This window comes from Poecilia reticulata, linkage group LG14 (assembly GCF_000633615.1).
Source record: "Poecilia reticulata strain Guanapo linkage group LG14, Guppy_female_1.0+MT, whole genome shotgun sequence".
Lineage (NCBI taxonomy): Eukaryota > Metazoa > Chordata > Actinopteri > Cyprinodontiformes > Poeciliidae > Poecilia > Poecilia reticulata.
The window spans coordinates 4,905,359-4,917,803 of NC_024344.1; the positions used below are offsets into that span (position 1 = coordinate 4,905,359).

General features: G+C 37.1%; 2 protein-coding genes and 1 non-coding gene across 3 annotated transcripts; 1 reads left to right on the forward strand and 2 right to left on the reverse strand.

Moving 5' to 3' along the window:
• Positions 1 to 40: 40 nt before the first annotated feature.
• Positions 41 to 112, reverse strand: trnae-uuc (transfer RNA glutamic acid (anticodon UUC)). The gene has a single exon. It is a non-coding gene; the product is annotated as a tRNA-Glu (tRNA).
• A 1,363-nt stretch (positions 113 to 1,475) lies between these two features.
• On the forward strand, positions 1,476 to 7,198 carry alox5ap (arachidonate 5-lipoxygenase-activating protein). Its single transcript, XM_008427353.2, has 5 exons — positions 1,476 to 1,708; positions 1,792 to 1,873; positions 4,847 to 4,917; positions 5,724 to 5,805; positions 5,880 to 7,198. The coding sequence occupies exons 1-5, from the start codon at positions 1,636 to 1,638 to the stop codon at positions 6,040 to 6,042; spliced, it is 471 nt and encodes a 156-aa protein (XP_008425575.1). The 5' UTR covers positions 1,476 to 1,635; the 3' UTR covers positions 6,043 to 7,198.
• Positions 7,199 to 7,341: 143 nt separating this feature from the next.
• Positions 7,342 to 8,809, reverse strand: medag (mesenteric estrogen dependent adipogenesis). The gene is made up of 5 exons (XM_008427352.2): positions 8,524 to 8,809; positions 8,294 to 8,430; positions 7,963 to 8,078; positions 7,692 to 7,859; positions 7,342 to 7,604 (listed from the first exon to the last, which is right to left on the reverse strand). The coding sequence occupies exons 1-5, from the start codon at positions 8,715 to 8,717 to the stop codon at positions 7,581 to 7,583; spliced, it is 639 nt and encodes a 212-aa protein (XP_008425574.1). The 5' UTR covers positions 8,718 to 8,809; the 3' UTR covers positions 7,342 to 7,580.
• Between the last annotated feature and the right edge of the window lie 3,636 nt (positions 8,810 to 12,445).

The window sequence follows — 12,445 nt, forward strand, 5'->3', positions numbered from 1 at the left end:
GTATGAAAGTTACAGAATAAAGAAACAGCAAAACGACAAGTTCCCATACCGGGAGTCGAACCCGGGCCGCCTGGGTGAAAACCAGGAATCCTAACCGCTAGACCATATGGGACCTGAGTGAACGCTTAAGCTCGTCAAAGTAAAAATATTCATAGTATCCGGGTTCTGATTTTCTTATTTTTTGTATTTTGTGCATCAAGTGTAGTACAGTACTTTCAATGCGACAGGTCAGTAATAGATCGCAGGTTTTCACCTTTTATATTTCGTTTCGGCCCGGGCTTCTTTGTCAGTCTTATCCAGACGCTTCATGTGGTGGGATTTATAATAGGTATTCATTCAAGAAGAGTTTGCTATTGCGTATAAAACTTAAATTCATGGTGAAAAACCATTGGGTATTTGATGGGATACGTTCATTAAACAGTAGACAATGTCAAGGCTGTTTAAAAACAGGAAGAACAAAGGAAGCAATTTTTCCACATGCAGGCGCTGTTTGACTAAAATTAATGCTAAATCATCTTACTCACGCAGCTCACTTCCTCATTACTTTTCTATAAACTACATTTCCATTTGTAGCATGTAATAGATCTACTTTTCTAATTATTCTGGCAACCCTGAATAAAAACCACTGCAACCGCGCTGCCTTAAAAAGTCAACTAATTCCTTAATAGAATCCACTTTTGATTTAATATCAGTATGAATTCAGCTGTTCTTTTAAAGCTTCACAGGGTTGTTGGAGAATATTTGTGAAGAAACGTAATGAAAGTCAAAGAACACACGACACAGGTAAAGGAGAATGTTTTTAAATCATGGTTGTGTTATAAAACAACTTCCAAGGCTTTCAACATTTCACAGTGCACTAATCAATCCATCATCTCAGAATAGAAAGACCATGGCACAACTTCCTGGGACATGGCAGTCCACCTAAACTGGCAAGCTGGGAAAGGAGAGAAGCACGCACCAACAGCCTTAGAGAAGATACAAGTTTGTTAAGAAACTATTAGACATTAAAGTGGAGGGAAAGTCAATAAAATCCCCATTTGCCTAAGCCAGCCATGTAGCAGACAGCTCAAACAAGAGAAAATATTTTTTTTTTTAAATTTAAGTATCCATTTGTGTCATTTACTTCTATTTCACAAAGTATTTTTTCATTTTATTTAATTTCCACAATAATGTCCTTTTCTGTCTTGGTCCACCAGATGTAGAGGACCTGTATGGGAATGAAATAAATAAAACCAACGGGCCCAACGTGACTCCTGTCAAGTAAATATAATCACTATTCTCCAAAATTTTCACCAGAAATAAAAATGATCTGCCATGTTGGGAACAAAATTTGCAAAGGAGTAAACAAGTGTACTGGTGCATGAACACATATAAACACACACACACACACACACACACACACACACACACACACACACACACACACACAAATGGACACACAGACCTCTGTGTTGAGCCAGAGCATCATTTACATAAAGAGGAAGCTAGAATCTTTGTGTGTTTGCTGGAGGTGCAATACATATTGCCAGTAAGGGAAGCATATATGTGTCTGGATTTAAATAGACGTCCCTGAATGTGAAAGAGCAGCATTGTCCTCCCCAGTTTCAGCGTCCATCGAGCTACTACGATTTTGTCATGGAGTCCCTCAAAGTGGTGGAAAATATCTACCTGCTGGTGGTCGTCACGCTCATCAGTGTTCTTCAGAATGGTGAGATAAAGACAATAGCTTTTAAGGAATTAAAAAAAAACTGTTTTCTAAACAGTGTAACAGTTTTCTGTTTGTGTTTTCAGTGTTTTTTGCTCAAAAGGTTGAGAGGGAATGCAAGAACCGCAACACGAGCGGTTCTGCTTTCCAGCGAGTGTCTTGTGCAAAGTGAGTGCCTTTTTCTCAACTCTTAATTTCGCCGTTAACATAAAGTACCTGACAAATACTCTGTTTCTCTGTTACTTTATACGGAAATACAATAAGATTACTTTGTGTAATGGCCAGGTTTAAATTTAATTTAAATTACTCCAAATATTACCCACCACTGGGAGGCTGTTCCTCGTTTCCTAAACTAAATTATGTAAAAAAAAAAAAAAAAATGCCAGTAAAAAGCCTGTAAATAGACAATAATTACAAGCCACCTTTATTACTTTGCTTTTTATGCAAATGAATAATAGTTTTGTTTAAAAATAGTTTTGTTTAAAAAGTACTCAGGCAATAAATATGCTTAGTTTAAAACTTGTACTGGCTTTGGTTCAGAAAACCTTATTTGCATTTGCACTTGGGTGAAAATATCCAATAAATGATAATATCTTCATTAGAAAGAAGTTCACAACGCTAACAAAACTTGAACTACTTGAACTAGATGAAAATCCTTTTTAGGAGATGATTTTTTTTTTTTTTTTAAGTTTTCTCTGTTCTACTTGGTGTCTATATCTACTGTTTGGAAGAGAGTTACATCACAGACTTTTCCCCGGTTACTCCATTGGTCCACAAGCAGCAACACTCTTCCTGTGTTAACAGAAACTGTTCAAGTCATATCCTCTCTTTTGTCTGCTGGACAAGATAAAACATCTTCTGAACTGTTTAGCACATTTTAAAGGGAAACATTCACACGAAGCAGCTCAGAAATCTAAAAACATTCATAGGTATTATGTAAGATTAGCATTTAAACCCTTCTGAGGTGACTAAAGTACTCAATTCAATGACTTTACAGCACAAATTTTAATTCTTTTGATGATGTTGACATTATTAAATTCTTCCTCTTCCTCTGTCTATGTCCCTTAGCTAGTTGACTGTCAGCCACACACTTTTTGAAGCCTTTATCAGCCAGCTTCTGTCAGATAAATTTTCCTGGCGCTCAACTGACTTCCAAACATTTTCTGTTGTTGTGATTGGGTTAACGCTTAATGTTATTTTGTTGTATCCATAGCAATTATTCCATGTGTTACTGCAGTATAATGAAACATTGGTGAAAATTTTTATCATCTAGCGGTTTGTTAGTTAGGCCCCTCACTGGCAAGAAATACCCCCATCCCACACCATGATGCTGTCACTACCGTGCTCGACAACAGGAATTGTATAATTAGACTCGAAGCCTTCATCTGAACTACTCCGAACATGTTCTTGTCATTGTCACAGCTCAGCTCAGCAAAGTTTTCTGCAGAAAATGTTTTGGTTTGTCCTTGCATGCAGCTGGGATTTTACAATCAATCAGCAAACATCAAGCAGCTTCTAATCTTTATGCACTACTAATCTGGAACAAACTTCCAGAAAACTGCAGAAGTGCTGAAACACTGAGTTCCTTTAAATCAAGGCTAAAATCCCATTTGGTTAGAATTGCCCTTTGATAAGACAAAGGGCAATTTGATAAAACAAAGGGCAATTTGTTTTATTAACCTGTCTTTGTATGGGCTGCACAGTGGCGCAGTTGGTAGAGCTGTTGCCTTGCAGCAAGAAGGTTCTGGGTTCAATTCCCGGCCCTGGTCTTTCTGCATGGAGTTTGCATGTTCTCCCTGTGCATGCATGGGTTTTCTCTGGGTACTCCGGTTTCCTCCCACAGTCCAAAAACATGACTGTTAGGTTAATTGGCATTTCCAAATTGCCCCTAGGTGTGAGTGTGTGTGTGCATGGTTGTTTGTTCTGTGTGTCTCTGTGTTGCCCTGTGACAGACTGGCGACCTGTCCAGGGTGACCCCGCCTCTCGCCCAGAACATTAGCTGGAGATGGGCACCAGCAACCCTCCTGACCCCACTGAGGGACAAGGGTGCAGGAAAATGGATGGATGGATAACCTGTCATTGCTTTCTCTTACTTTGCCACTTCAGTGTCATGTTGTTTTGCTTTTTGTTATTTTTATTTTCCTTCTAATTATGTAAGACGCTTCGAATCACTTTGCTGCTAAAAAAAAAAGAAAGTGCAATACATATAAAAGGGCCGTGCCTCACCTTACCTCGCCTTACCTTGCTCTTCCCAAGAATAACTTCCTTTGGACATTAAAGCTTATCTTATCGATCTGATCTTATGTCAGAGGTCGTCTTATAGAACTGACTAACATGAGGTTTCTGGAATAGTCTCTTCCTGAACACTGCTGAAAATCATTGCAGTTAAAAGCTGAGTTTGTGCTAGGAAATAAACCAGATTAAATGTAACACAGAAATCCTTCCAAGCAGGAGGTAAATGTGGCTTTTTGATCTTTTGAAAAGAGTCATATATATATGATCACTGAAAAGTTTGGAGACAACTTTGCATTGAGAAGGCGTGTCTCTCTGTTTGATAGGTGGGGCATGTTTTACAAACCTTTGATTCACAGGTCAATGTTTTGTTAGATTGCTTTTTCTCTCATGATTCGTTAAAGTTTAAGTTTATGACTCAATCTGAACATAAAAATGAAACTAGAACCTTTCACTTTAGGGTTGACCACATCAAAAATCAGAAAAGCAGAAAACTTGAAAAAAAAAATTTGATTTTGAGAAAATCAAAAATGCTTTTGCCTGTAAACCATCAGTGTACTTTCAGTTTTTCTTGTGTGCAGCTTTAGACTCTATGACGATTATGTTTCCTAGTTACTAAAACTGAGCATTTAAAAAGCTTTACCCCACAGCCATAAACTCATTTTTATTGCTGCAACTTTCTGCAACCCTTTAGCGATTTCTTCAGCCCATCATTGCAAATTATTTCCCCTTAGTTAATTACAGCTGTTGCCGATTATGTGTTCTCTGATGGTTGTAACTTGTCCAGTTTTAGCATATTTCACTGTTTGTCTTGTCTTGGGCACTGCAGATAGATTTTTGTATTTCAGTCTTTTTTTTCTTCTAGTTCTGTAAAGACTAATGTAACGAATACATTTTGCTTCATTGTAGCCGGAACTGCATGGATGCCTACCCGACTTTTCTGGCAGTCATGTGGTGTGCAGGAGTTTGTCTCAGTCAAGGTAATGATTAAACTTAGTCAATAGGCACACTTTTGTCCTTCATTTTTACAGCCATGGGGGTCTGACTCATTTGAGAAGAGCTCTATTAACAAGGAATACTTTTTATGTTTACTGGAATCATGTTATTCAACATTTCCAGCTGCATCGAAACAGAGTGTACCCTTTTTTTAGTATGTGACGCTTACACTTAGCTATAAAACAACATGGACTATAGTGAAACATATCATTTGGTAATGTTTTTTGGCATAATGAATAGAAAGAAATCTCAATATCTGGTCACGTACATGATGTATATTGCAGTGTTTGCACACAAATGATCAGATCAAATGATTGGCAGTAGTTTTAGTGGCATAAACAAGGGGTAGCTGTTTGAGACAATAGCCACTTTTTAAATTTGTTTCTTTTTAAGCATGATCATAAGGGGAGGGTTTACAACATTTATGCATCGATTCATACAAAGCTGTTTCAAATGATACTAGAATTTCAATTTCCATTGCAGGAACATGTTGAAATTAAATTTGAGAAATTATGTATGAGGCTTGAAGTTTCTAATATTTGTGGCCCCCATCTGTTACCCCGTACAAATCTTTCTGGCAGCACCCCTGCAACTACGGTAATATCTTAATGTTATATTTAAGAGCTTCTAGATCAAAAGAAATTCAAGAATGTTTCAGACTTAATAGATTTTCTGGGCTCTCAAATTGTACACTTGCCATTACATCTACGCTATAGTAGGTCATGTAAGTGTAAAAAAAAGTTTGTATAAAGTTATAAATCCAACTTCTTTGCCCCATCGCTTCCTCAAGCCCCTGCAGCCTTCGCCGGGATCATCTACCTTCTTGTCAGACAGAAGTACTTCATTGGATATCTGGGACAGAGCTCTCAAAGGTAAGACAGTTTATCCAGTGAGTTATCTATTATGTATATAGAAATCATTTTTGACTAGTCATTTTATTGCACAGCACTCCTGGGTACCTGTTTGGAAAACGCATTATCTCCTTCCTGTCCCTGATGTGCGTTGTGGGCATCTTCAACTACCTGCTGTGGCGCTATTATGGCAGCGACTACAAGGAATACGTAGAAACCATCACAAACGCTGCATCTGCTCTCCTGCTCCTCCCATAGCTCAGCATGTCACATATAGGGAGGAACATAAGTGCTGAACATGCCAGTGTTTTTAGCAGTGAACATCTCTTATTGCTAATGGGGCTATTGACATGTAACGCAGATAATTCACGCATTCACATAATACAAAAAATAAGTATAATTTCAGCTAGTTGTAATAAAGAATAATGGCACAGGGAATAGCAATTGAACGCAGCAACAACTAGCTTAAAAGGTGCAGACAGCTAAGAACGCTGCGGAAATCTGTCAGCAATTAAAAAGCAACACTACTCCCTATCAGCAACAAATAGCAAGTTTAATTCTTTTTAAAACCTTTAAAAGAGATTACTTCCAGCATGCAAGAAGTGGGAATCAAGAATTGCAACCTTGTTGTTCCAGATCCTGCTGAAGGGATTAATTACAGATGTGTTTCTAAACTGCTGAACGTTGCAGTAAACAGAGATTACTGGAACAACCTTGGGGTGGAAAGAATTTGACCATAAACCAGCCACAACTAAGTTTTCGTCACAAGATTTTCAGCAGAATAGTTAACATAATCTGGAGAGCTGCCCAAGAGTCAACGACCACCAATCATGGCACAAGCAGGTCCTGTTGGTCCATGAGAACAGAGAGCAATTTGGTGGAGACATTTTACTCCACATCAACACAGAACTGTAAGGTTTGATGGTGGGAACATATATAAGTCAAATTAGGGTGGATTTTAGTTAATGGTCTCAGAAAACAAAGAAATTCAGCTAATTGGATGGGACAGACTAGAATTAAGCTGCGTAGGCAGAATTGCAGATCAGTGCTTACAGAAGAAGTTCAAATTCCTCCTAACCAATGTCGTTTCTTTAAAGAGATAAATTGTCAAATATTTCTTTAGTTCAATTTATTTCTCCCAAGTAGTTTTAATAATCTTTCCATATTATTCCACTTTAAAATTGTAGACCAAGCTGTCATGTTGATTTCTAAGTAGTACTACTTGGGTTATTACTAACATCTGTGAAGTTCATGTCAATAGCTTCATTACATAAATTCAATGTTTGTTTTTTTCCCATATCCCACATTCAAGCTAAAAGTCACAGAATTAAAAGGCTTTAATCACATGTAAAAAGTTTTATTTCATTTTATCATATAAAATTATTCTACAAATGTAAGAAAAATAAACCCAAGTGAAACAAAAATGTTCCAAACATGTTCAATCACTGTACAGCACAAACAACTGCGGAACCCAGTTGGAGAAAAAAAAAATAAAAAAAAAATATATATATATATATATATATGTACATGTAAGCTTTTTTTTTTATTTACATGTATAATATGACTAATCTCAAAGGCATCCCACATTTCTTTTCAGTCTTTGCTGGTACTTTTCCACCCACTGACCAGCAGATGAATCCCAAGCCAGCAGCTCAAATACCAAACTCCTGACAAAGCAGCAGAGTTCAACTGATTGGCTTCTCATTCACTGATGAGAACACTCCTCTTCAGTTTTCCTAAAAATGTGCAGCAACAGATGCTGGAAAACTTAGCAGATACAATCCTTATGGTCTCCCTCATGTGTTTCTCATCAGTTTCAGCTGTAAAAATAAAGCACAGGGTTAAATAAAAAAAAACACTTAAATGTACATTTTATGATTAGGAGTGCATAAGAACAGTTGACTTGCCTGAAATGATCTTTTGCTGCGGCCGAACCAGTGAGGGAAGTCAAATAGGGCATCAGAGTAGTACTTCAGGGTGAAGGAGGCATCCTTCCAAGATGGATTATATTTCATCAAGTTCTCAGCAATGAGGCCTTCAGCAGCCAAGCTCTGCAAGACTTCACTCAAGTCAATCTGAAATGGAAGAAGAGCCACACTGAGTTATCAAAAAATAATTTGCAGCAGCAGTAAATGAAGAACAAACACAGAACAGATTAACAAAAACAGCTGAGTTTACCTCCACCCTGTAGCTCTCTCCAGCCACGGAGGAGATGGTCCAGTCCAAGCCTCTCTCCATCTGCCACTTCATCATCGGATTCCCACCATTGACGGACAACACGTACTCCTGCAGAACTACAAACAGTGGAAGACATTTTAAATAGGGACAAGTAGGAGTTTGTAGTTAGACACACAAAAAATATATCCAAGTGACCTCAATTCTGTGCTGCCTTTATGCCAATTACTCCACCCAGCTGCAAGCTGCCCAACGTGAGTCATTTAAACCGGTGCATGCAACCAAATGAAAAACACTGAAACTAGCAGAGCTGCAGAATTGAAGGGACATTTACCTCTGGGCTTTATGGGCCCCTTCTTGCTGGTTTCTAGCATATTTTGATCGCAGAGAGAAACCAACACATAGATCCTCTTGGACAGCAGACTTTTCCTCATGCTGGTATACTCCCACAAGTTATGCATTTTAAGCTTCCTTTAAGAGAGGGTAAAAAACGAGTTTCAATGAGTTTCATTTGTGCAGATTTATTGAATACTTTATTCTATGCAATGAGTGTCTGTTACTCACCTTCCTAGTGAGTTCTGGAAAACTACATCAAAATCCCCAGAGTGAAACTTATCGATGAAAACCAGGTTCTCTTCTCCGCACTGGACCTGGTAAGCCGAGCCCACGGCCTTCACGGTGAAACCCTCCGGTGGGTTTTTCAGAAACTGACCCAGTTCTGTCACAGTGGTCCCGTTGGGTAGTGTGTTTATCGTCATGGTGTCCCGCTGCCTGTCTCTAAGCTCCTTTTTCAGACGCCGCTACAACTGTTTACAGGATAACTGAGTCAGCTGTAGCGCGAAGAACTCTTATATAGTTGCTCATGACTCAACTTCCGGATTCTGCCTGCCAAAATAAAACTCACAGCCTGGATTTGGTCACGGACATAATAATTAAGTACAAAAAAGAGGAAGAAGCGTTTAATCATAAAAAAAAAGAAAGAGAAGAAAAAAAGGAAATCAGACTGTGGACTACTTCAATTAAAATGGTCTGAGTGAAAAAAATAGAAGAAAACGTTGTTGGAAAAGCAGAACATCAGAAAAGGTACATTACTATTTTTGATGAGAGGAATGATCACTTGTCTACAGGTGGCATAAAAACAGAAAATAGCTTTTTAAACTCTCATATCAGGTGCCATATTTTGACTTTACACTCAAAACCAACACAAAGCAGTGTATAAAGCAGAAGAAAAATCATAGTTTTTGACAAAACAAATTTACTCTGATACTCTTAAATACAGTGGAAATCCATGCCTTTGGAAATCACCTTATTGATAAACTGATAGAAATTATACACAATAAATAACTGAAAGGACAGGCAAGAAAATGATCAATGAATCTAGCTAGGAGCATCATTAAGGAAGAAAAATTAAATAACTTTGACAACAAAGCTTGTTATCAAATGTAAATATCTATGTATTTATAGTTTTAGCTTAGAATGTAAGTTATTTAAATTGCAAATTAAAATGTTTTGTTTTCTAAACTGCTGTTAAGGTTGTGATAGTAGACCGGGATTATCTTGAATGTGTTTTAGCTGATTATCAAATTCATTGAACCTCAGAATCTTCATAATTTTGAATTTGTGGCAGGATAAAGTAAGTAGTTCAATCATAAATCTTGAAAGGCTTTTAACATATACAATACGACAACACGGACATTATTATTTAAAATTATTTCATTACAGTTCTATATCTTCAAAAGTGTATTAAACAGAGTGGTCGATTCAGATAAATGCACACAACTTCCAATAATTACTTTTCTAACATGCACCATGTGTGATCATACTTCTAATAGATGCCTCATTTTTTGCACTTCCTTCTTCATTTTGCAGTTCCCAGAAACAAACGCAAATTCTGAAACAAAGATGCATTAACGCTGATATGTCCCTTATCCTTCATGTGAACAATCTGTTCCGTGAAATGATCATGAATCAATGCTTTGATTCATGATTTGTGTACTCAGTTTGAATAGCTTCATGACTTTAGCAATGCTGTCACTATTAAAAAAAGAACCCTCCTACAAAGCAAAGTAAAGAGTCATTTACTATAAGTGCAAAAATCCACTTAAACATAAACTCCAACTCTTGCTTATTTTATGGGAAAATTTAAAATGTGTAAAAGTTCATTTAGATTGTACATCAGTTCACATGTGCTTTTAGAAATCCAGTAGAAGTATTAGTGCAACTTTTTTCACTATTGCAATTATTAAGTTGTCCACTCTTACAACTAAGCTCCAAGGTTTTCTTCTTTTTTCCCCCAACAGGTCTGGCAGTAATATAAATGTTGACTGGTTAGTGAAATTGAACAAAAAAAATGTGGTAATTCACAGTTAATTTCTGATTTATCACACAGATTAATATGTTTTCACAGACAGCTAGCATAGTTTGGATATGATCTGGAAAAACTGTTCTTGGTGTTTAATGATCTAAAACATTTAAGAGTAAAAGAAAAGAGCAACTATGGAGGAAATCTGTAAGGATAAATACTTTTAATTTTACAGTATTTTTATAACCATAGATTTATTGCCATGTGTGGATTACGTGACAGCTCACCCTTTTATCTTCCAGCCTGACCCTTTGCAAACAGTCTTGTTTTTTTGCAGCCCTTCCACTTCCTGTAAGATCTTCAGTGAAACAAGATTTTGTTCTGACCCAGTTACTTTTATGTCTGTATTCAACTTCAATGCTGGTAATATTGGAAAACAATACAATTGTTTGACAAACCACCTGTTTGTTTGACAGCCTGTCCTTGTGCACACACTTCAGAATTTTCCATTACTAATTCACATGCATAATTTACACACATAGACCAAATCGTTGGTACCAATCTGTTAACAAGGGATTGGTTTCAGTGATAATGAAACCAGTTTCAAAATAACTTGAAACTGACGAAAATAATAAATCTAATTAGCATCATACTGACACCAATTGCAGGCGTAAGGTTAAAACGTATATTCTCTATGCCATTTAACATCTGATTGAAGTAACATTTTTGTACAATAATTCGGACATTAAGGGGTCACTTATTGATCTCACCTCAGCCGTTTTCTTCCATTCACAGTTGTTTCCTATATTCTTCTCCCTTTGTTCCCATTTACCTCTGATTAAATACTGAGAAGAAGTGAAAATGACAAAGCAAACCAGAAGAGTTAATCTCCAGCATTTTCATTCATTGTCACTGGATACTTTGTTATTTGCTTCCCAAGTTCCAAGACCTGTTCAGTCTGCATTTGTTCTGTAAGTTCTTTTATTAAAATATTTTATTTCACCACAGTTCTACTCTGCAATTAGGCTCTTTTCAAACATAAGGCATGACAGTTAGCTTGCGAACTTGGAATACAATGAACACTCTTATCTGAATTAAATGGTAAAGATTTACATCCTGAAGCAATTCATGAGACATCTAAACAAATCAATGCTCAATTTGAAATAAAAAATCTTATCAATGAGCTAAATTGTATTGTTTCACTGATTAAAAAAACAACAACATAGAGACTTTTAAACAAAGATGGAGAATTGTAAGATAAAACCTTTGAGGAATGAGTCAAAAGGTGAGGACCTATTTGTGTTACAATACAATCTGTCTCCTGAAACATGATCCAAAGTGAACTGCCACACTGTTGAATCTACCTGACTTGTTAGCTCTGCAGCCCAACCTTGTATAAATAACCCCAATGATTTATTGCTCTTCCACTTCATCTAACTCAACAGACTGTTCCCGATATCTACACGGAAGGAAAGGGAAATCTATGTTGGTTTGACCAACACATGTTAATATCACAGGTTACCCTGAACATCACATCACCCAGACATTTTAGCCTGAAGGAAACAGAAAGAAAATAAACAAAAGACATGTCTTGGTTGTTTTTTTGAAAATAGGACTATGTAGTAGCAACAACCAATTCAATTTAAATCACTTGGTTTATCTAGCATCAAATGTCATCTTAAGCCACTTTGTGAGATAAACAGATCTGATTTATACTCAAAAATATATAAACTAATCATCCATCATCTATACTATCTTGTCCATGCAGAGGAGCTGGTGCTTATCATTCACCACTGGTCATTGGGTGAATGGTGTGGTACATCCTGCACAGGCTGCCTGTCCTGCAGACACACTCATGCTTTAAAGGCTCAGCAGAAAGAAAGCGATGCCTGTCATTTCCTATTAATTTCCCATGAAACTTGCACGATGAGGTAAAAACCAGACCCTTGTACTACACTTTATTTCTAGAGGGTCTGGGCTCTGCAACTGAGAAATGTTTGCTTCCTGGAGGCGTAGACTGTGTTGAAGTTTTAGATTTTGCCCAATCGCTAAGGTTTGTCCGTGACGTATATAATGCGTCAGTTCAACGCTGTGAAGCTTACCGCAAATTGCCTGTGCTGTAAACAACTCTCCTTCATCTTGAAGATAGAAGTGCCGATTCGTTTGTTAATGTTAATTCATCAT